General features: G+C 38.2%; 1 protein-coding gene and 1 pseudogene across 3 annotated transcripts; one reads left to right on the top strand and one right to left on the bottom strand.

The window, feature by feature from the left end:
- Positions 1-99: 99 nt before the first annotated feature.
- LOC145584207 (putative cinnamyl alcohol dehydrogenase 1) lies at positions 100-4266 on the bottom strand (annotated as a pseudogene).
- On the top strand, positions 2649-11272 carry LOC145586441 (protein LAZ1 homolog 1-like). Of its 3 annotated transcripts, XR_014100947.1 has the most exons (10): positions 2649-2843; positions 4003-4497; positions 5017-5073; positions 6300-6408; positions 7475-7659; positions 7969-8057; positions 8461-8716; positions 10304-10549; positions 10638-10999; positions 11079-11272. XR_014100947.1 is itself a non-coding variant. In XM_081643282.1 (9 exons), exons 2-9 carry the CDS (start codon positions 4282-4284, stop codon positions 10908-10910), a joined length of 1431 nt encoding a protein of 476 aa, XP_081499408.1. In that variant the 5' UTR covers positions 2649-2843; positions 4110-4281; the 3' UTR covers positions 10911-11272. The 3 variants fall into 3 exon arrangements, 2 of the variants coding, with proteins under 2 accessions (XP_081499408.1, XP_081499407.1); XM_081643282.1 differs by having other exon boundaries at positions 4110-4497; positions 10638-11272; XM_081643281.1 differs by having other exon boundaries at positions 10638-11272.
- Positions 11273-25112: the final 13840 nt, after the last annotated feature.

Below are 25112 nucleotides of genomic sequence, written 5' to 3'. Positions count from 1 at the left end.
ACATAAAATTTATGCAAAATTTACAAAACATGCAATTGATAAAAGTGTGCCTTTGATTATTTTATGTGAGCAGTAGGTTTCTATCTTCTTCAAAGGATATCACTTAAGAGAATTCTCAATGTCGATCACAAAACGATATTTCACATACCTCTTTACGAGCCTCTCAAGAGCTTCATTTGCATATTCAATTGGAACAACTTCTACACTTGGATATACTTTCTTTGCAGCACAGAACTCTAATATTTCTTGAGTAACTTTAGTACCACCAGCTAAGCTACCAGAGATAGCCTTCATGCCTGTCAGAAAATCGTAAGATTGATGGATAAACCTACTGAAAGCTGCATATACAGGATCTAATTTGAATGTAAGTCAGAAGTCCAATTCAGTTGATAGACGAACCTACTGAAAGACTTGCAGGACTGAATTTCACTTCTTTTGGGAAGCCTACCAGAACATAAGCACCAAATGTCTTAAGAAGCCACAAATATGGCTCGTATCAACTATGAAGTCCAATGATTTAGCAAGGGCGTAGAAGAAGCATAATTAGACTAAAACGGCAAAGGGCAGCACTATGCAACTACTATAAAGTTGAGCAATAGTTACCTTCATTTGTTGTTCATCAGATGAAATTACAAAATTATCTGCACCAAGCCCGCTCAAGGCCTCCTCTTTCTTCGATACACTGGTGCTAAAAACTGTAACTTTCAGTCCAAAAGCCTTACCAAACTTAAAAGCCATATGTCCAAGACCACCAAGCCCAACTACTCCAAGACTTTTACCAGGTTGGTTCATATTATGGCGAACCATGGGAGAATATACAGTAACTCCAACGCATAATAACGGTGCTGCTAAGTGCAAGGGAAGACTGTCAGGAATCTGATAGCAGTATCTGAAAATTCAGCAGTATTTTAAAAGCACATTTACAAATTGCTTGATCAAAATGACACTAATGAATTGATTCTGCAAATACGAAAATAGGATTGATTTGATGATTTACACCATGAAAGATAGCAGCAAAACGATGAGAGAAAAGTGAGGAGAACTTACCTCTGAAGCTGCTGAGAACAAATACTACGGAGCAGAAGTTTGTAATGCAGAACGTCAAGTGCGATGTTCAATGGAGAACTCAGAGAGACTAAGAGAGAGACAAATCAATTCAATGGGTTGGGGCCCATTAATTGGGTCAAATCCGTCTAATAAATAAATGGGTCGGGTCTTTATATGAGCTCCTAATTATCGATTCTTAATGGGACAGACAAAGCTTTATAATGATTTGAAATTAAAATAAACCTCTTCTTATACTATCAATTAATATTTGGATTCACCAAAAAAAATCAATCGGATGATGCCTCGAGTCATTAAGATAACGTTTTAATTTATGATTCAATTTTCTCGGAATTAAATTTGTTATTCATATTGTCATTTGATACATATTAATATTTTGTACTACCTCCGGATCATATTATATGCAACGTTGGAGTATTATTTGTGAGATTTAAAAAATTCCAAAGTTGCATATAATACGATCCGGAGGTAGTATTTAAAAGACAACACGAAAAATCATATGGCTTGGTGGTAAGTCACTCAATTCTAGAATTAGATGTTGTATGTTCAAGTCTCGTAGAGACTTTCACATGGTGAGCAATTTCTTGAATGTTGCACTAATTGTGATACCATGTAAGAGTATTGGGATGAATGCAACTCATCTTGATTAGGGAGTTTTGGCGGATATATATTTGTATCCATCCATATACTCTAATACTTTCCCCGAAATACACAAGGATTACATTGAGTATTCCCCGTTTTTAGAGAAAGCCCAAGTGAGTTCTTCTTCTTGCCTCGTCTCAATAGGAGCAATAGCAAGGAAGCAATAAGTATCGTAGAAAAATAATAATAAATAAATAAATAATTTTTTTAAAAAACCCTCTAGTGTAGACTAATGTTATGTCTTTGAAGAGCGCAACTGAAGATGTTGGAAAATATGGCATAAATGAGCTAGCTCACCTATGTTTCGAAGGAGGCCAATTTCTTGGCTCATTAATTGGCAAAGTTTGTGCTTGATATGAAAGCTAAGGGGATGAAAAGAAGCATAACACTCCTCCCCCCTACTGGGCGAACTACGAAGATAACCCATGAAAATGACATCTTGGACACCAGCAACTAGCGATGATGCCTCAAATGGGACGATTGCTAGCGGGAACTTATGGAATGTATTTCCATTTTTTTAAACTTTTCGATTGCTATTGCTAGATTAGTTCAAAACCCGAAACTAACTTGAAAAGTCCGCATTGAACCAACTAACACGACACTATTTCCTACTTATGCAGTTAGGCATGAACTTTTAGACTTAAACGCAGCCCAACCCTTCCCAATTTTGGTCACATAGAGGAGGTAGATTAAGAATTTAAGATTTGCATCATAAATCTAGAGTCCATACTACAAAATCAATAATCATCTATTATAAGTTTATAACTCCACCCACAAAAAAAGTATACAAAAAATGGAAATATCCTATATTTGACAATTTGACATAGAAAAATGTTGCAATATCCCTTTTCTAGACTTGTAAACAGTTAACAATGACTAAAATATATTGATACTAGTACTCCATAACTCAAAGAATCAAAGATACATACAAAAAGTAGCAAAAATCCCAAAATAGTGATGCCCAACTGCTGAAGCAATACACATAAATTCTACACGTTTCTCTCTCCTACCATTCCAAATCTTTCTCTTTTTGAGTCTTTTTCCCCACAAAAACTCCTTTTCTTTTCTCTTTTCCCCATTTTGGATCGAACCCTTCTCCACTTACCATTTCTTTCCCCAGAAGCTCCGATTTCCAGGTCTAATTTTTAATTTTTTCTTATTCCTAAATTTTTGTAACAACTCTTTTTTTCTTTGATCATGAATTAGAAACATTCATTGTTAGTTTTTCTTATCCTATAATTAAGGGGTATATTTATTTATATATTTTTTATTATTAATATAGAAGTTGTTTGTTTATTTCTGTTGTGTTTATGGAATGATTAATTTGTTGTTTTTGATTTTTTTTTCTTTAATGGGTGTTTAAAGTGAGGTGGGTGTTTCTTATTTTGGTTGAATTTGGCATTGTGGGTTCTGGGTGTTTGTCTTTGTTGGTAGTTTAAGGTGTAGGAAGAAGAAATGGCTGTAATCCAAATAGTCAATGTTAGGTTTTTATTGCTGTTTTTGGCTCATTGAAGTTTAAAGCAATCAATTAAGTAAAGTGGGTATTCTGCTTTGAAGTTAATATTTCTATTTGGGAAACAAATTTGGTCATTGATAGTCCAATTGATAGAATAGAACGAATCAATCGCAGCACTTTCACCCATTGTATAGGATAATTAGGATAAATAGACGAAATTATTGGCGGTGTGGCATTGGTTGTTTTCGAATCCGGACTTGGAGAGTAGTGTATAGAAAAATTGAAGTGAAATTGGAGAATATGATATTGGGTTGGGAAAAGCTTTGGAATGACACTAGGTTTCTGAAGTGATGTGTGGCTGTTGATGGATTTTAAGTGTTGTTGAGGCTGCTTTTAGATTTTGTAAGGTTTATGCATTATGGGCGTGTTTAAGAATTTCTTGCATCGATCGTTTTTGTGTGAATGGGTTGTTGATATCAGGTTTATGTGTGATTGATACCTCCTTGTGCTTGGGTTGCCCTTGCCCTTGGGTGTATGAGCTTTTATTCGTTGATTTTACTATTTGGGGTTTATATTTCATAACTCATTATCCCGTTTTGTATTTACATGCAGCTAGATAATGACTTTAAGGTTGGCTTTCAATTTTCATGACTATGTGCTGGCTTACATTATTAATTTATTATGCCGGATTTTGTAAATTGCTTCTTGTATCTTATTTTCTTATCGCAATGTGGTAGTGATTGCTACAAATTTAATTGCTTCTTGTCATTTATGCTCCATGCAGTAGATATGTAGCTTTTGTACAACTGGTGGTCTTATTTTTTGCTTTTTGATGGCAGGTTTTATGCAGGCCTTTGTGTATTGTTTCCCTTCTATTTAGCAACTATTGAACACTTTTCTTGGGTCAGTTGGCCTATAAGCTAGAAGTTTTCTCCTTTCTCCTCAGCTGCCATATTCTCCACTCCAGAAGACACATTATTAAGTTGAAAAGTGTGGTTGCCGGAGTTTTATAGACATATATACATTCATGGCCGATAGCAAGAAGTGCAGTTGATCATATGAAGCTTGAAATTAACTTCACCTAAAGCAGAAGTGGTACTCATCCTAGTATCCTTGCTATGGGATGGATGTGGGTTGTATACGTTTTCTTCTTTCTTTTAAATGCAAGGGAGTCTGTCGGCAGTTCTGGTAAAGCATGGTTTCTTGAAATTGCCACTGGCACATCTTCTCTCTACAGCTGGAGTATCACTAGCTCAAGCATATTTGTGCTTACAGCTCTGGTTCTGTCTATGTATCTCATATTTGAGCACCTAGCTGCTTACAATCATCCAGAGGTTTGTTCTTGTCCAATTATGATTACTAGTATTTTTTTGCCTTTGCAAACTAAGAAATTTATTAAATAAAATTCCTTTGAAAAAACTACCTGACTGCAGTATCATGAGAAATACTCGCAACTTAATTTCAAAATGCTATTATGAAAAACTGTACTATATGCATAGTTTGCTTGTGCAACCTAAGAAATTATATTAAGTAAAGTTATTACCAGATACTGCTCTGTGTTATTGCTTTTTGGAGCTCTGTATCAGCTATAAGGCTGTCTCCTTATTTTTATTTGTTTATTTAAGTAATACTATCCTTGTGCAGTTCTAGTGGAACTCTCGTTTTCCCGACATTTACACTGCTTATAACTAATTATGCTTCAGAGTGCCCCTCATAACTCCAACAAGTATTTACTTGTGTTATACTTATGTGAGATAGAAAATTGTATAAAACTGAAATGCGTGTTTAATATTTTCATTTTTCTAGCTTGTGGAACTGACCTTTTCTCCTTGTCTTATTGGATTGAATTTCAGGAGCAGAAATTCTTAATAGGGCTCATACTGATGGTTCCTGTGTATGCTTTAGAATCGGTAAGATAATTTTGCTCTGGTTTTGACTCCATTTTTTTAGTTATCATTTACTGCTGTGACATATTTATGTTCAACTTCTTTAAGATTTATGTGTTGACTTCTAGCTTGTACTGCCTAGTGGTCAAAGATTGAATGGATTATGCATTTTTCTAATAAGCGAAATTGAGAGAAAGGGAGGGAAAGTAAAGGAAGTGGAACAAGCTCCCTTGTTTGGATAAGGTTTGGGGAAGGAGGGGAGGGAGAGAGAAGGATCAATTTTCCCTCCCTTTTTAATAAACACCATCCCTCCAAAATTGGAGTGATTTGGAAGGAAATTGGACTCCTTCCCTTTCTTTCGGTTCCCCTTCCTCTTTCCTCCCCTTCCTTTTTTACTTACCTTGCTATCCAATTTTCAAAACTTAAAATGAAAAAGGTTTCTATATTTGGATAGTTATTGCGGAAGGAAAGGAGATGGTTTGTGAAAGAAAAGGGTGGGGAGCAAAGGAGACAGAAAATAAAGGGAGGTGAGGGGAGGGAAGAACTGAGCTTGCATTTTCCTTCCAAAATCCAAATCTATCCAATGTTGGAAGGATTTTGTTTTATTAAGTGGGATGATATATGAATCCTTCCAGTTTTGCTAAATTTTTATTTTCTTATATTGTGTTAAACAATTGAAGTTATGTAGAGACCTTACTGATATTTATGTCATTTCATAAATTATAATTTATGATTATAAGAGTGCCAACTTCTGAGTATGTTCTTAGCCTAGGTGCGTTTTTAGATGAAGAATAATCTAGAGTGTGAGAAGGTTCGCTCATTTCATCTCATACTTGGGGATACAAAATGATGCTCAACCATGGATAAGATTGATTATAGGGATCTATTAGATTTCTGATGTTTCTGCCAAAGTTTTAACTATAAACATATAACTATATTTTTCATCTTATCTGTTTGTTTGAACTCTTTAGGATTTGTTAGTTTTTTTTTTTTTTTTTTTTTTTTTTTTTTTTTTTTTTTTTTTTTTTTTTTTTTTTTTTAAATACATAGCGAACATTCAGTTGCTACTTGAAGTACTTCTCTATATTTAAAAATGATATACTCTTCTTTGGTAGTTTTAAGTTGTTTTTTTTTTTTTTTTTTTTTTTTTTTTTTTTTTTTTTTCTTTTCATTTTTGCATGGTTCTGTTGTGTCTTTATGAAATTCCATCCGCTGATTGTTGGGTTGTTGTCTTATGTTTCTTAATACAGTTCTTGTCGCTGTTGGATTCAAAAGCTGCATTTAACTGTGAAGTAATACGCGATTGCTATGAAGCTTTTGCATTGTACTGCTTTGAGAGATATCTGATTGCCTGCTTAGGTATTTGCACATGATAATTGTCTGTAATCTTGTACTTGTTACATATATCTTTGAATTTATGCTTGTTAATGCTATACTTTTCTATTGCTTGAAATGTTCTATATTGAACTTACCATCTATCCTGTCAAAAAAAAAAAAAAAAAAAAAAAAAAAAAAAAAAAAAAAAAAAAAAAAACCTTACCATCTAAAGTTTCTTTGTTATGGTTGTCAATTTTGATCCATTAATTAAATATCCTGACCCCTCCCTCCCTTCCCCTGCACCACTTGCACAAAAAATGACATGTTTGGCGCTGATAATTTACTCACATTAGCCTGTTATAATCCTCTCAAACCTATTTCTATTTTGTTTCTTGTGCCTAAACATTTAATGAGAATAATTGCAAGATCAAACCTCCAGTTTGCAAAATTGCACCCTGTTGCAAAAGCTGCACACGCATAAATACTTGTGGTTTTCTTATTTGTCCATTTCTTGTAATCGGAAGAACTCGAATTTGTTGAAGAGCCTTAAGCCTCTTAACTAGTTTAGATATGTGTGAACAATGTGTCAGCTATGTGGGTAAATGTTTAAATGTGCAAATTCAATTGCAAAGAAATTACATATAGAAGAAAACTACTATAATTAGTAAATCATGTAGAATTTAGACAATTCTCCCCTTAGCTCTTTTTGGCCAGGCATAAGCCACATATCCAGCAAACAATTTTGAAGATTCAATTTTGTGCTCAATTATATACTCAGATATCAGGAAAGTCTCTGAGCAATTTTTGACCAAGTCTGCATCTTTTAAGATACTTTTTAAAAATTGAGAACTCTGTGCAATTCTGCATTATCACTGTCTGTTGGCCAGACAACTTATAAATGGGTCATATTTCTATCAATTTTGGAGCTCCCTCCATTTGCAATTTGAAATTGTGGATGACTACTTGACTAGGTTAATGATAGTGGGTTAACTTTTTTGCTCCATTCATGGATCTATTGTATCTTTTAATGATAGTAGTACTCATATGAAATACCAATTTGTGATCTGTATAAGTCAGAGTATGACATAATATAGTCTATGTGTTGCAGGCGGAGAAGAGAAGACAATTGAATTCATGGAAAGTCAAAGTATTATAAATTCTGGTTCACCCCTATTGGAAGAAGCATATACTTATGGTGTTGTAGAGCATCCATTTCCTCTCAATTACTTTATCAGGGAATGGTATCTTGGGAAAGATTTCTATCAAGCTGTGAAAATTGGCATAGTTCAATATGTAAGTACATGATTGAGGAGAAAATGCTAACCATTGCCCTTGACTTAGTATGAAGTTGATCTTTGATTCATATGAAATAACATCAATCCCATTTTTTATTTTATTCTGAAAATTTTATGTATAAAGAGAGCTCAAGCTATTGATACTACATAGTAAATATTGATATGATATTTTGTGGTGATTGTTTCTAGTGCCAATAGTAATATGACAAGTAAGTTTATGTTGTTTTTAGCGTATCAGGCTTTGATCATTTATGATGCTTTATCTTAAGTTGAATCTTTAATTTATATCATCATTTTCACTGGTCAGATGATACTGAAGTTGATATGTGCACTTTTAGCGATACTTTTGGAAGCTTGTGGCGTGTATGGGGATGGAAAGTTTCAGTGGAATTACGGGTAAGGTTTTGCTGTTTTTAAATAAGAAAATTCAGATAATTTTTCTCATTGTCATGATATAAACATTTATTACATCTCCTAAGTTGGTATTAATTAAGGATTGTATGACAAAATCACGTGTTGATTAATGTTTGATTTTTATCTTGATATTTCCAATTTTAGTTCCTTGTATACGCTTATTTTATTTGATTTTTGTTTCTTTTTGTAAATACAAGACTTGGTGATTGTTGTAATGTATTTTGTTATCTTTACAAATTGATAATAAGACGTGTATAGCCTATAGTCTGCTTCTTGTACATAATAGCAGAATGTGTGGTTCAATAAATATGTACTCTGCTTCTTGTGAGTTGAATTGTATTGTTTGTCTTGTGTGCTTGATTTTGATTGGAATTCTCATTTGCAGCTATCCCTATTTGGCTGCTGTTCTTAACTTCAGTCAGACATGGGCTTTATATTGTCTCGTTCAATTTTACTCAGTCACAAAAGATAGACTTGAACCTATCAAACCTTTGGCGAAATTTCTTACTTTCAAGTCAATAGTATTCTTGACATGGTGGCAAGGAATAGCTGTAGCTTTTCTTTTCTCTATAGGAGCCTTCCGGGGTTCCTTAGCTCAGGAATTGAAGACACGTATTCAGGACTACATAATATGTATTGAGGTTAGTTAATGTATACCTTTATTTCTATTTCTTTTTCAATCAAGTTCATTATAATCTGCTTAGATGAATCTGGCTTTTGTTCTTGCGCCTGTGTGTAATGTCAATTGAGTTTGTTAGACATGTTAGTGATTGAGAAGATTTAAATGTCATTATGTGGTAATGTGTGCTCCATGCTCTTATGACATGCTTGTTTTTTAAGGGCCCATTCGGTATCGTTGCCAGTTTTCAATTTTTGTTTTTTAGATTAAAAAGTCATATAATCTTAGTTGTATTTTGAAATTACAAATAGCCATATTTATACTGAGTCATGTTAATTATAAAAATTGACAACAAAATAGTGGAAACTTCTGGTTTCCGAATTTTTGTTTTAAGTTTTCAAAAAAATCTGGAAACTAAAACTGATTAATTTAGGGTTCGTTTGGCATCACTGTGGTTTTCTGTTTTTTGGTTTTTTGTTTTTAAAATCATATGATATATGTCATATAATGAAATAAAAATTAGTCAAACTTATTAAAATCATGATAATTTTGAAAATTGACAACAGATTAGTGAAAACATTTTTTTTCTTGTTTCCTGTTTTTGATTTTTGGTTTTCAAAAAAACATTAAACTAAAAACAAAAAACAATGCCAAATCCTTTTGTTTGGCTGGTGGATTAGCGATACATAGGGCTTGTTTGACAAATGGCTTTATCCATCTTTTTTAATTGGATGTTACCTTTTAGCTTATTAATCTGCTCAAACAAGCCCTTATGCCCTGAGTGCTCAGCTTTGCTCTAGAAGTGCCCTTTGACCATTCTTTTGAAATGAGGGCACCAAGGGCACTGACAAATGTTTTTGGTAAATGGCACTTCAACTGCTTCTAAAGCATGTTTTTAAGCAAATGAAAATAAATGTGAAATACACAGCAATTTTCAATGGATGTCAGCTCATAGCCTGATAACATTAAAAATGACTGTTCGGTGTTCACCTCAGAAGCTATATATATCCAGATATAGTGGTCGACAAAGGAAGTTATACTTTCCAGAGAATTGCAATATCGGTGAAACTCTATATTCTTGGAAGTGTAAATTATTGTTTTGTTCAATTCAAAGTAGGAGTTTCTATGAGAAGTTCCACTAATCAATAGGAGATTAGGAAATTAACTTGTTCAGTTTAGTGATAAGTACTAAGTAAACTTAGATGAAACTGCGGTTGTGTTTTAGTCAACTGAACTTGTCTGTAGATATTTACTGGTTCCCAGTAACATCATCTTATGGTGTATATTTATAACATATCATCAGTTTATATCTATTTATATCATTTTATGCTACCCCTAAAATCCTAAATCTGTATTTTTCATCTTTTTATGAAAGTCTTAATTGGTAAAAGTGCTTTTTATGACATTTCAACTATATTCTACTGTGCGTACATTTCTGCTGTGTATCTTATTACCGCATCCTCTCAGGCTCACTAATTTATAGCTATGGAAGGATCGTCTTAAAATAGTTCAATGTATCCTCTAGATTTTACTGAAGGAATTACTTTTTGATGTCTCATAATATTAATTAGCATCTTGGTGTTGCTCTATTATTCTATTGTTCTGGCAGATGGGCGTTGCAGCTGTGGTTCATCTTTATGTCTTTCCAGCAGTACCTTACAAACGAGGAGAACGGTGTGTAAGAAATGTTGCAGTGATGGATGATTATGCAGCGCTTGGTACCCCTCCAGACCCAGAGGAGGTCAGGGATGGTACCAAATTTACCAAGATGCGCCTAGCTCGGCATGATGAGAGAGAGAAGCGTTTAAATTTTCCGCAATCAGTTCGTGATGTGGTAGTTGGTAGTGGAGAAATCGTGAGTATGACAAACTCTTTCCTTTCAATCATATTTACATGTGACTGATCCACCACAGATCATAACACCTCTTTCTTATACTCTGTAGATTGCGGATGACATGAGGTTCACTGTTTCCCATGTGGTAGAGCCAGTTGAAAGGGGGTTTGCAAAAATAAACAAAACCTTTCACGATATATCAGAAAATGTTAAGAAACTAGAGCTGAAGAGGAAGTCTAAAGATGATAGTCTGATCCCATTAAATTCTTGGAGCAAAGATTTTGACGATGATCTTCCTGAAGGAAGTATTAGTGACAGTGGTCTGGCTTGGGGATCGAGACAGCATGTCAAATATAAAGGCTCATCGTCCCAGTTAGGATAATCTACCATTTACAGAGTAAGATGCTGATAGCCTGCCTCACCCTTCATACAAGTAGTCTGTAGCGAGGGTCAAAACAGCATATCTCACTGGTATGTTTAGTCTACATTGTATCCCTCTGTTTCCTGGTAATTCCCGACCTAAGTTGGGGTCATTTTATGATGATGACAGGTTAGAGGCAAGAGCTAATTTGACCCATTGTAGAAGGTGCTAACTGATTTTACCGTGAACAGCAGAAAGTTAGATATTTAGCTGATTTAATTTGTACAGAATACAGATATAAAACCTGTGTCTATTTGGGCACATATCTTTCCTTGTAAAGAAAACAAATTTTGATAGTGATCATTGCATGGGGAAACACAAAATGTGTCAAAAGTTTACTGCGCTGTCTTAATGAATCAATTATGTTGCTGTTTGGTTTGTGTAAGGAAAGGGATGGAATCAAGCTAGGGATATGGAATGACACAAATAAATGACCCCCTAATGCCCTAGTGCATAAGTTATATCAGGTTTTGTCCTGTTTAAAATTGAGACTCATAAAGGTTGTAATATTTATGTATAATCTAAATGTTGTATTATAAAAAAATAACTGGTCAAAAGTTGTACTCCCTCTGTTTTTTTTTTATTTGTATCAGTTTGATCGCCACATTTGCCGAAATGTAATTTTAACCATTAATATCTTTAATTGTTAACTAGTAAAGTTTGTAACAAAATTATATTATGAAACTAGAGATTATGATGAATCTAATGATATATACTACGTATTATAATAACAAAAACTAGAGGGAGTATTGTATTTACGGCTATTTCACCAAATGCCACTGAGCAATTTAAAAATTCACCAAATGCCATTGGACTTTTCAAAATTCACCAAATGCCACCGAGTTTTTAAAAAAATTCACCGAGTGTCATTAATGACTAACGACAGTTAACTCCGTTAGTCATTTAGGCTAATTATGCCATGTGGTGGCTTATGATTGGTTGTTTATTAAATTAGTAAATTAATTACTTAATAAAAAAAATAAAAAAATAAAAAATAAAAAACCCACCCACCATGACCCAGCCCCAACCATTGTCTGTCACTGCCACCACCCTATTCCTGCCTCCAGCTAGTCCCCACCGCGACGACCCAGCCCTGAACAACCATGCCGGCGACCCAGCTTAGCCAGTCCGCGCCGACGACGCAACCTAGCCACCCTTCCCGCGATTTGCGAACTCTCTTTCTCCATCGAAAATCCCTCAGTTCCCTTCCCCACCGCCGGACGACCAAAGCCCCCGTATTTTTATAAAGTATTTAAGTATTAATAAAATGTATTGTCAAGGGCTTAATTAAATATTTTAAAGGGTGAAAGTATTTTAAATATAAAGTTTTATAAAAGTAAAATAAGTTTTGGGCCAAACGTTTATTAATTATTGAGCAATGTAAATTATTCCTACATACTCTTATTGGGATAACCCATTCCAAAACCCATAACTTAAGCCCTATTCCATAACTCAAGCCCACATTTTTATAAGCCCAAACTTAACCCTACACTTTTTACTCTATAAATACCCCATGAATCCCCAAAAATTTCTCACACAAAAAGGTTAGTCTTATTTTCTCTCTCCTTTGTTTTATTAATTTGTGTAATTATAATTATTGATTTATGGGTTTTGATTTTATTAAATTGTATTTTGATGATTGAACTTTATAATTTTCAGATTTTGTAAATTTTATAACCTAGGGTTTTTAATTATTGAAAATCATGATTTTAGGGTTTTTATGAATAATTGATTTAGGGCTTTTATAATAATGATGTTTTGAAATTTTGGTGATTATAACTACTTATTAGTTTAACTTAATTCCAGATTTATTTTGAACACGCAAAATTCATGTTTCAATAATTAGATTTCCGTTCGTTAATATTAATCTCGTTTTAATCCCGATCAGGTTCTAAACTCCTCCGATTTTGATAAAATAGTAGTGTTTTTCGAGTAGAAACAACGTTTTAAGAAAGACTCACTACTTTAGTAGTGAGCACCACCCTCTCGTGGCCAAATTCAGCCTCTAAATACGATTTTCGAGCAGTTTTTGATTTTTAACGAAGTTTTTTTTATGCTTTAAATTTTATCTTTGAGTTTAAAAGGGGTAAGAGATAATTTAATGTTTCTATGGATAATTTAAGTATAAAGATGTATTTTGATGAAGTTTTAAAGGATTTTTGATTAGTTTAAAATGTTAGAATTTTATTTAAAGTAGTATAATTGTGATTTTTAATAAAAGGGTGTGATTATCCATTAAAAAGGAGTTTAATTAGGGGTTTTTAAATAATTTTCAGATTATTATAAGTTATTTAAAGTGAGTTTAAGTTGCTGAAAATTGTCTATACAAGGGTAATTAATATAGTATTATTGTCCCTTTATGTAGGAAACTTGGTTCGAGAATTGTTGTAGAGTACTCGATTATTTTAAGAGCTTATTTGAGGTACGTTCGCGTACTTAGCATATTTTGATGATGTAGAATCATGCTAGATTTAATTTCAATCAATTACAAGTAGTATCATGCTAAGGTTTATGTATTGAATCGTGAATTATTGGTGTTGGTGATTGAATTGTGAAGCATGAATTATTTGTGAAGGTTTATGGATTGGAAAAATTATATTTTGGCATGATTATATGGACTACATATTTATTTATGGCATGATAGAGAGCATGTTTAATTAAACTAATTGTTTAATTATGTTTGGAATATTGAAAATAAATTTTATTATGGTTCATATAATTTTTATTGATGCTTTAAGCATGAGAAAGGAGCTATATAAGTGTCTATGTACACAAGGAATAAATTGTATGTTGGTGCCTTTGTGCACTTAAGGTGTTTTAACACCGAGGTATAGGATTGTTGGCGCTTTATGCGTTTAAGGTGTCTTCGACACTGAGGTAGAATTAAAAAGGGTTCAACATTAAATATTATGTGGTCACTAATGATTCAAGAATTAAATTGGTATATTTGTTTAATTGAATAATTATTGTTGATTGACTTATTATGCCTTGAGAGTCATCACCAAGTCTAATAATGTGTAAATAACGTAAAGTGAAAGAGATTACGCACCAAAACTCTTGGAACGTATATACCTTGAGTATGAACATATGGGGGGAGTTATGTGACTTTATATTTGATCATAACTTCTAACGGAGTACAGGACGTTGTATATTCCTTTTTATTATTATGCGCTGGAATTCCGCCACCTATGTGTGGCACAGGTTTGTTGCTGGCACGGTTAGCTCCCGTGTCAGTTAACCCCAATTTATTTGGGATAGGTATAGTTGGAAACCCGTTCGATGCGTAATCAACGCTAAATGAATTATTTAGTGTCTAGTTAGAGTGTCTTGTTGATTGTTGTGTGTGCTTGTAAACAGGTGCAATGAGGTAAGTGTGTGTGATGATATGAGAATGCATGTTAGTGTGTTTAATTACGCTTTTGTACTCAGCTTTGCTGATTGTGTGTGTTGTTTGTGTCTGGCCATGTCTTTATTTTGGCCCTACGATGATCCATTTTAATGGGGAGTAGTGGGGGCAAGTAGAGATACACTTTTCAGGTATTGAAGCATGTTCATGACGGGGCATGAGTGAAGAGAGAATCATGCTAGCTTCCATTAGGATATGATGTGTTTTATGCATTGAATATTTTATTATATTACTTTATGGACTAACACAAAGGTTTGGTTGTTTCGGTTTTGAATAAAGGCGCCTTAAATGGTTCCAAGTTGTAGTGGATTTTATTTGACTTTGGGTTTGTTGATTTTCAACTTTATTTTCGTTGGTTTGGTTTTTAAATTAGGTTATTTAAATAGTTTTGGTTTTCAAGTCTTCCGCTGTGTATCTTTGATAGTTGCCTTAGCCGTTTTCACGGTGGCGGTAATGTCTTAGATATTTCTATTTAAAGTTTTATACAGGGCAAAACAGGTATTTTAAAATAAAGGAATTTCTAGGACGGTTGCTCATGCTACTTTGGGTGCAAGCTTGCACCTTCTGCTGAAGGAATTCAAAGACATTTTTGCCTTTGAAGTGGAAGATATGCCAGGCGTCAGCCCGGATCTCGCTGTCCAGAAACTCGCCGTGGACCCCAAAAAGAATCCCATCCGGCAAAAGAAAAGAAACCACGGCAAGGAAAGAAGTCAGGCGGCAGGTGCCGAAGTTAAAAAGCTGTTAAACGCCAGGTTCATCCGGCCCTGTAATTTTCCTGACTGGGTGGCCAATGTGGTCCTTGTTAAAAAACCGAATGGGACCTGGCGCATGTGTGTTGATTACACAGACCTCAACAAGGCGTTTCCAAAGGACAGTTACCCGCTTCCAAAGATCGACAGTCTGGTCGACTCTACAGCCGGTCACGCCTTGATGAGCTTTATGGATGCCTACTCCGGCTTCCATCAGATACCCCTATGGAAGAAAGATCAAGAGAAGACGGCCTTCGTCACTGATCAGGGGTTATTCTATTATACTGTGATGTCGTTTGGCTTAAAAAATGCGCCTGCCACTTTCCAACGGATGATTAATACGGTCTTCATTAATCAGATTGGGAGGAATGTGGAGGCGTACATTGATGACATGATAGTCAAATCCAAGCTACAGACGGATCACCTTGCTGATCTCCGAGAAACATTCACCACCCTCAGGCGGCATAGGGTTATGTTAAATCCTAAGAAATGCGTCTTTGGTGTTGAGTCTGGGAAGTTTCTCGGATTCCTGATTGATCAAAGGGGGATAGAGGCTAACCCTGAAAAGATACAGGCGTTGATAGACATGAAGTCACCCCGTTCTGTCAAGGAAGTGCAGAGACTCACCGGCTGTCTGGCCGCCCTGGGGAGGTTCCTCAGCCGGTCAGGCGACAAGTGCCTCTACTTTTTCCAAGCAATCAGGAAGAAAACCAGATTTGAATGGGGGGAGGATGCTGAGGCGGCATTCCAGAGGTTGAAAGAGCATTTACATTCTCTACCTAGGTTGGTCAGTCCTTTACCTAGGGAGACGTTGTACATGTACTTAGTCATCTCAGATCATGCCCTCAGTGCCGTTCTCCTTGCTGAGCGAGATGGCGTGCAGCTCCCAGTTTACTTCATTAGCCATGTTCTTAAAAATGCTGAACTCCGGTATCCCATGGTTGAAAATTTTGGCCTTGCTCTGTATATGGCTTTCAAAAAATTGAAGCCCTACTTTCTGGCACACTCGGTGGTGATTTACACCGACCAGCCACTCAAGCGGCCAATGTCTACCTTGGACTCATCCGGGAGAATGTTGAAATGGGCTATTGAAATGCAAAGTCTTGAAATCACTTACGAACCAAAAAAGGCAGTGAAAGGTCAGGCGTTTGCCGACTTCATTGTTGAAATGACCCGTCCGGTGGCTCCGGATAATCTTGATCAGGTTTGGAAAGTGTATGTAGACGGGAGCTCTACTAAGAACGGCTGTGGTGCAGGCGTAATTTACGAGTCTCCTGAAGGGGACAGATTTGAGTATGCACTACGCTTCAAATTTCAAGCCTCTAACAATGAGGCGGAATATGAAGCCCTGCTAGCCGGCATTCGCATGTGTAGGACGGCAGGGGCCATGAAAATTGACGCCTACTCTGATTCTCAATTGGTCGTTAGCCAGTATGAGGGAAGCTACGAGGCTACTCATCCGGCTATGATTAAATATCTTCAGGCAGTCAAAGAAGAGACCAAGGCACTTGAGGAATTCCGTCTGAGTCAAGTGCCTAGGTCGGAAAACAACCAGGCGGATGCATTGTCAAAGCTGGCGTCTTCCGCCTGCCATGATACGCCTCGGTCAGTCTTTTGGGAAGTTCTTGAAAAGAGAAGCATCTATAAGGATCCCATTGGAATTCAGGACCGAAGCTCTACCTGGATGGATGGCATCCGGGCCTACCTTTCAGACGGTACACTTCCTGATTCGCCACAGGAAGCAGCCGTCCTGAAAAAGCGAGCTGCAAGCTTCGAGTTGAAAAATGGAGAACTCTTCAAGGCGGGGTTTCTGAAGCCTTTGTTGAAGTGTGTCACCCCAGAAAAGGGGAAAGAAGTTCTCGAAGACTTGCACTCGGGATTCTGCGCCTCGCATATAGGCGGCAGGTCCCTAGCCGTCAGAGCCAGACAACATTATTTTTGGCCCACTCTTGAGGCAGACGCCAGGGAATTGGTGAAGAAATGTGACAAGTGCCAAAACTTTAGCAAACTCATTCACCGTCCGGCTACTGATCTGACGGCCATCCACAGCCCAATCCCGTTTGCAAAATGGGGCATGGACATTCTAGGTCCTTACACGCCTGCTCCAGGCGGAAAACGTTACATCTTGGTGGCTGTGGATTATTTCACCAAGTGGGTGGAGGCTGAGGCGGTTAAAAACATCAAGACCTTAGACGTAATTTCCTTCATTTGGAAGAACATTATCACCCGGTATGGGATACCTATGTCTATGGTGTTTGATAATGGTCCTCAGTTTGAGACGCCTCAGCTAAAAATTTGGTTGGGAGATCAGGGGATCTCAAGCTATTTTGCATCTGTTGGCCGGCCCCAAGCAAACGGCCAAGTGGAAGCCTTCAACAAGCTCATCTCAGACGGCATTAAGAAGAAAATAGAAAGAGCCGGTGGCCTATGGGCAGAAGAGTTAATCCATGTCCTATGGGCCATCCGGACAACAGCAAAAGGGGCAACCGGTGAAACCCCATTTCTCATGGTTTACGGTGCTGAAGCCGTCTTGCCCATCGAACATTACGAGCCGACTCTCAGAGTCATGCTATATAATGAAGAGGCAAATTGGGAAGCAATGCGCCTGGCATTGGATTCACTCCCGGAGCGCAGGGGCAATGCCGCCTTGCGTCATGAGATTTACCGTCTGAGAATGACTAGAGCCTACAACAAAAAAGTACACAAGCATCCTTTGAAAGTTGACGACTTAGTGTTACGAAAAATGGAGGCAACCGGTAGGGCCAATGAGCTGGGGAAGCAAACCCCAAATTGGGAAGGCCCCTACCGGATCTATGAAGAAGTAAGGGATGGCACCTACCGCCTGGAAACTCCAGACGGCAGGCGCCTGCCTAGAACTTGGAATGTAGACAATCTAAAAAAGTACTACTTCTGAGAATGTAAACTTTTTGTAAACAATGAGTCAATTAATGAAGATTCGGACTTTGTTTGCAAAATTGAGTTATTATTTGATTACCCATCTGGGTAATACCCAGACGGATTTTTCATTTACCTAACTAAGTTCGATACTTAGTAAAGGTTACATTTGTTTGACCGCCTGGGTAATACTCGGATATTCGGATCTCTTGTTTATTTAAGTTTGATACTTTGTTCATTTAACTAAGTTTGATTATCCGCCTGGGTAATACTCAGACGGATTTTTCTTTTACCTAACCAAGTTTGATACCTGGTAAGATTAAATAATTGCCTGTCCGTCTGGGTAATACCCAAACAGACTCGTTTGTTTAAACAACTAAGTTCGATACTTAGTGTAAATTCAATACTTCGACTAAAAACTAAGCACAAAAACGTTTAGTGGCTATACAACCGGTCTCAAACAAGACCAGAGGCTAAAATGGCCGGATGGTTGCTCATTTTATAAAATCGTCTGTCCCAACATGGACAAAGGCGTCCGGCGACACCCCTCCGGGTGCAATCGTCGCAGAGTTCAGACTATTTGTCGGTTCTACGTACCCATGCAGACGGCAAAAATTGAACGACCTAATTGGTCAACTCATAGCCGTCTGACCGAAATAAACTATGAAGAACGAATAAGTTTCCAAATACCGGATGCCCATAGGCATCAGTCGGTCACCGGATGAAGTTCTCACTTAGGTTATATATTCCGAAATTGCACTTCCCACCCCAATTGGGGCAAAAGAGTTGTTCAATGGCTATGAAATCTCTACCAAGACGGACAAACGCTGTCTGTGTAGTGACTAAAACGCCTGTTGGTGTACGGCTGTGCACTTGGTTTGGGGCAATCACTACTGTGATTGATTGACTTACAAACATATCTTGCTCTTTGTAGCATCAGACGTTTTCAAGTCAATCAACCAACTCCACTTGAAACCAATTACACAGCCGTCCAGGGGCAAGGACAGCCAGACTATTAACTAGTTAGGCAAAAAATCGCCGCATGCTTTTGATAAGTTAGGCAAAAATGAAAAATTAAAATTTGCACAAAATAAAAATTCAAATGCAAAATGATCAAAACCGACTCAGTCGGTGCATTTCATAAAAGTCCACCCAACCAAACGGTTGTAATGGATCAAATGTTAACCGGACCCCGTCCAGGAGAAAGAAATTGTTAATTAACCCGGCTCCTTAGTCGGTAAATACAAGGATACTCGGCACGCAGGCCGGAAAAAGCAAGTTTTGGCATACTGCCGCGGAATAAAAGAAAAAATAAAAAAGCAGAGATTGGCATACTTCCGCTGAATGGGTCACTTCTGGCCTGCAGACGGTGCCTCCTGGTCTTCCTCCTTCTCCTCATCATCTGAGGGTATCTCCTGTGCTTCACCAGGACCAGGTAGCTCAGGCGCGGACGACTCGTTGTTGGAGTTGACCCAGGCTTCGAAAGAAGCAGGCTCTGGCTCACCTTGTTCTCTCAAGTACACCACGTACTCGGCATAGCTGTGCGCCAGTGCCTAGATGTTGTAATCCGCGTCTGGGTACAAGGCAGCCCAGGCAATCTTCATACGGGCGTCATTGTCAGCGTTACTCTCAGCAACAAGGCAGTTTTGCTCCGCCTCCAAGGTTGCTGCAAAGTTTATATGAGCCTGAGCAGCCTCCTTCTCCAGCCTCTGAACCTTGGTCTTCAGTTTGGTGTTCTCTTCGGAAACACCTTTAAGTGTGCCAAGGTCCGTCTGGGCCTTCTTGAGCGCCTCACCAGCCTTTTTGGCGCTCTCGTCCGCCTTATTTTGGGCCTCCTCCGCCTCCTTCTTAGCCGTCTCAGCATCTGTCGCCCGCTGCTTGGCCGTCTTCAGATCTGACTCCAGCTGCTGGATTCTAGACGCCTGTGTCATAATTATTGCTTTAGTTTCAAGTTCATTTACGATAGTCGAGTGTAAAGCAATATTATCAGCGTCTATGGCGGACTTCTTGGCCCTTTTTACCTCTTCCCGTTTGCAGGAATAAGGACGTTTGAGCCCGTCCACCCGCAGCATGGCCTGCAAAAAATTCAGGCGGCATAAGTATTGCAGGCGGGATAAAACACTTGGAAAAAATAAAATTGAATTGACAAGTTTCTTACCTCAGCCAGAAGGGATAAAATGCGTTCAAGATTGAACGTCTCTATCCCAGGGATATTGTCCTTATCCCTCTTCCGGACGGCTTCCAGCATGGCCTTGGCATGCTTCTGGACGTCTGGCCAGCGGGGAGATTGATCTGCACCACAATCAATTCATGATGAGTGCGAAACTAAGGCATCACCTGTTTGTTGCCGACCGTCTGAGGATGACGTCTATTGGGAGTGGGATTTCACCCGTAAAGGCCACCCCAGCTCAAGCGGGGATTCAAAAGGGTTCTTACCTTCAGAACCGGCCAAGCGGGAACTGCTTGCAGGCGTGGTGAACCTCGCGACTGCTGATAAGGGGTTGACAAGATCAAGGCACAGGCTGCCGCCTACCTTCTCGAGTCGCCGCGCTATCCGCATCTGCTGATGCCCGGCTGAGGCGCCAGGAGTTGATGCAGAGGTGGATTTTTTGATTTTGTTGAGAACGGCAGGGTTCTCCTCCCTAGCCCGTTTGAGTTGTTTCTCAAACGACTTTCCAACCTCTCCTCCCTGCAAAAATAACCAAAGTTAAGATTAGCATCCGGGAAAATGATTTTAAAGGATCAACTTATGAAAGGGTCAGGCGTTTGTTACCTTGGCCTTGACCTCAGCCGCAACTTTCTCCGCAAGATCTTTGCGGATGGTTGCAGAAGACCGCTTGGGAGTTTTCTCCGACTGTAACATGTTTAATGCTTCTTCTGCAAAAAGAAAGAAATTGGTCAATATCATAAATCAATTTCGATAGAAAAATACTACAGACGGATATAAACTCAGGCGCATACGTTTTGTAAACATGTGCCCTAGCCCGCAGGCGGCTAGGAAACACTCATCCCTGAACCAGGCGCTCTTGGGGATCCAGTTCTTGGGGACTTTTATTGTTTCCCCGGTTGATAGAGTTGCGTCTGTGAGGCCGAAAAAGTCTGCCTCAATTATCTTGTCAAAATCTTCCTCTGGGATCCGGGGAAGAGCGCACTTCCTGCCCAACAAGTCGGGCTTCTTATTGTACAGACGGAATTCATAATTCTCCCGTCTAGTTGGGGCTGACATCAGGTAGAACCTGTGCTTCCAGCCATCGAACTTGGAGACCTTGTCCAAGGTCATCATATACTGAGGCTGCGTGGTTAGAGTGTACCACGCCCTCCAGCCGCCTGGGCTTCTGCTAAGATAGTGCATACTAGCAAAAGCCTCTCAGCCGGGGTTAAGCCCCTGAAACTCGCAGGCGACAACATACCCCAGAATGTTTGTCCAAGAGTTGGGGGTAAGTTGCCAGATTCCGAGGCCGTAGCCTCTCAAAATTGCCTTCACCGCCTGGTGAAGGGGAAAGCGGAGACCAGCCTTGAACGCCGTCTCATAACAGCCAAAATAGCTGTTGGCGTTCTGTTCATCGTTCTCCCAGGCGATGGTGCCATTCTCAGGCGGCACCCGTATTCTATACCCGTCTCCTAGCGGATGTATTTGGGTAAAATTCTTCAAGTTCTCCTCCATTTGGATCCGGTCTTTGGAGGAGATGTGGATGTTGAAGGGATCATCCTTCTCGTTCCACTTTTTCCTTTCTTCCTCCTCGCTATCCGGAAGCTGGGGTAAGTCATCACTGCTCTCAGAGGTAGAGGCAGAGCTGTCGCTCTCCGTCTCCTCCTCACTTTGATTCAAGGGGGCAGAGGCGGCCTCGTCGCCGCCTTGGTCGCATTCCTCCAAGAAGGAATCAGCAGGAGTTGAAGGGGCGCGCGGAGGGGATCTCTCCAGAGCCGTCTGGCCTCCCTGACCAGACGTTTCTCCCTCAGGCGTTTGGCCGCCTGAGCCTTTGCTTTTGTAATTTGGATCAGTTGCCGTCTGCATTGTCCGAGCCATGGTGTCCTGCACAGACACATAACTGGTCGGAATCCAAGGCAAAGGGTGGTCCGAACACCCCGAGACGGCACTCCCAGTCCTAGACTCAGCCGTCCCTGGTGACCGGCTGGACTCTAACCTAGGCTGTGCAGTGTGTGTTGGTGATGCATCCATTTATTGCAAGAAATATGTACAAGCGGTGAAAAAAGAAAAAGAGCTGAGAGAGACAGAGACGGTACCTTTGGATGTGATATCTGAAGGAAGGCGGATCCGGCTGGGTTGATGGAGAACAAACTTTCTTGCTTGCGCCTGACTCAAACGGATGCCTTCTGCTCTCTCAAAGTTCTCTCTCTAGAAAGTTTTTGTAAACGTACAAAATCATGAGGGTAAAACGGTTATATATAGAGAGTAAATACGCGGGCATGTCCGTAATTTACTCGGAAGGTGAACGGTTACTCTTTAACGGTTAAATTACCGCCAACCGGAGCGTGACATGTGTCACAGATGCCACGTGGCGTGCCACGTCACATCTGTGAGGGGCAAATGTTTAGGGTAATTTTACCCTGCCACGTGGCCCAATCAGAGGATGACACGTGTCAGCCTCAGAATGGTCTAGAGTGGACCAATCCCTGCTTGACACGTGTCACTCCATAAATAAAGGGAAAAATGGCGGCCTTCAGGCCCAAATCCCGAGAACGCCGCAAAACGCTCAGCCCACCAATGATTAGGGTTCAGTGATCTAATCAGGGGCACAATTTCCAAAGACCCTATAAATAGGGAGATGTCCCTCATTTTGAGGGCACGTTTAATCATTTATTACACATTTACTCTTTGATAGAGACATCCTGAGCTTGGAATCCGAGCAGATCCCTACCTAAATTTCCGCACCTTTTTCTCCCTTCAAGTTTCTAACTTGTGCGTCGGAGGCGGAGCACCACCCATCTGGTGTCTCCGTTTGTTTTGCAGGTACAGCTCACCCCGAACCAGTCTTCGTGTTGTAACTCTCCCGAGAGACAAAAACACCCAAAACACTTGTCATCATGTCACGTGTATCCATTACTTGTCAATCAATACTCAATGTTGCAAGAATGTATGACTTAAAGTTAAAATCATCCGCTTGTGTTTATTCTTTACTCTTTGGCTTTTATTGTCAACTAGCTTAAGTTCTGTGCAATGCACGGTTTTACTTAACCTAATTATAAATTACAATATTAATTCAACAACAAAAAAAAATGTTTTCAATTGAAATAAAATGATTTGAATTGTTTTTCCACAAAAAAAAAAAAAAAAAAAAAAAAAAAAAAAAAAAAAAAAAAAAAAAAAAAAAAAAAACTTTGTAAATTATACGTATATTGATGTCAAAAGTTATTTGTCATAATTAAACGCTTTTACAAAAATGTAAGAAATTTAAATGAAAATTCATGTTATTCATTAATAAATAAATTCGGTTTCGCAGTCAGACCATACTTGACATTTCAGTTTTTCTCCAAGTATTATGTTGATAAATAAGCAAATTTTGGATAGATTTTTTAAGATTATATTGTTGTATAGAGTTTTATCATCGATATAATTCTAATATTTCATACTTGTAATGGTATGAAGTATCAAATTATTTTATCTTTTAAAAATTAATACTAGTAATTTTGTACCTTTTTTTTACATGAAAATTCAAATCTAATTTATCATTATAGTTAGTAAAATACTCCATATATACATCGTAAATAGTTTGTGAAAATGAAAAAAAAAATTCTTTATTGATAAAAGTAATGGAGAAATTCAAATTACTTTTAGGCTTATTAATGCTTTTCTTATATCTAAGAGAGTAAGGGTAGGTTAAATTGCTTAGAAAGGAAAAAAGACAATGGAAAAATGAAGCACGCACTTGGGTTCGAACCCCTAATGGAGTTTGACCGGCTTACCGCATCACCAAACCTTACTTTAACCACTATAAAAGTGATCAACTTTAGTTATAAATTTTCAGTTCAAATTGTTTTATACTTCCTACAAATTAAAGTATTAAACTAATCCTAACTTGCAAAGATAATATTTTAATATGATCTTTAAAATTATACTAATAATTAAAATAAACTCCTATGGCCTTAATTGTTGAAGCTAAATAACACTTTCTATGCTTTTAAACTTCAAGCAATTCTTTTAAATACTCCGTATTTTAGATTTGACAATCAACAATTGGGACTCAATGCCTCTAATATACAATCAACAAGTGGGACTGAATGCATCACACACACAAGCAACAATTGGTAGTCAATTCATCAGGGCCACATGAATCAATTAGGACAGATTGCAACAGATACAAAACCAGCATTTGATACTCAATGACAGCAACACAGACACACTAACAACAAGAGTATTCCAAAGGCTTAAATACCAGAATCATGCTCATCATCCATACAGTACAACACTCCCAATATGCATAAGTATATAGTCCAATCAACTACAAGCCAACATACATAATTAACCATTCAGAGTACCATTCAGAGAAACAATCAGCGTGATTACTATTCAACAACAAATTAACCCACAATATTCATACTCAAACCATTCAGAGTACCATTAAGTGTAACACCCCGACCCCAAACAAATTAGGGAGGGGCCTATTGCCACGAAATGCGCATCAAGGGCCAACAACTGTCCTCACAAACCAACACGAGTCCTTTCGGCACATTTTGTCCTCACTCATGCGCGCCCCAGGAAAACTTCCCAGGAGGTCACTCATCCCAAGACTACTCCCAACCAAGCACGCTTAACTATGGAGTATTCTTAGCATATGAGCTCCCTAAAAGGAAGATGCATCTTGTTGATATGAGTAGTATATCAAACTCCTTTAAAGCAATCATGAGGGGTATTACATTAAGAGTATTCAATACTCGTTCCAAATCAATCATCATGATAACCACCAACAACAGATTAACCCATAAAATTCATACTCAAACATCAGGGACTCGGATGTAAGAGAACAAGCAATAATTGTAGCCAAAAACACATAAAGAAAATGAATTAGGGTTTAGTCATAGTTACGCTGCAAGATCAGAGATCAGGGGGGAAGTCATGAGGGTATTTGTCCCTCAGATAGGCTAGGTAACAAG

This window comes from Chenopodium album, chromosome 16, assembly GCF_948465745.1.
Source record: "Chenopodium album chromosome 16, dcCheAlbu1.1, whole genome shotgun sequence".
Taxonomy (NCBI): domain Eukaryota; kingdom Viridiplantae; phylum Streptophyta; class Magnoliopsida; order Caryophyllales; family Amaranthaceae; genus Chenopodium; species Chenopodium album.
Note: the sequence above shows the minus strand (reverse complement) of the source record. Positions and strands in the feature narration are given on the sequence as shown.

What these genes read in the sequence shown, in the direction of transcription:
- LOC145586441 (XM_081643282.1), top strand. Translation starts at nt 4,282, where the DNA reads ATGGGATGGATGTGGGTTGTATACGTTTTCTTCTTTCTTTTAAATGCA. An exon ending in CTGTGTATGCTTTAGAATCG is followed by an intron (nt 5,074 to 6,299) that starts GTAAGATAATTT and finishes TTCTTAATACAG; the next exon opens with TTCTTGTCGCTGTTGGATTC. An exon ending in AAGTTTCAGTGGAATTACGG is followed by an intron (nt 8,058 to 8,460) that starts GTAAGGTTTTGC and finishes TCTCATTTGCAG; the next exon opens with CTATCCCTATTTGGCTGCTG.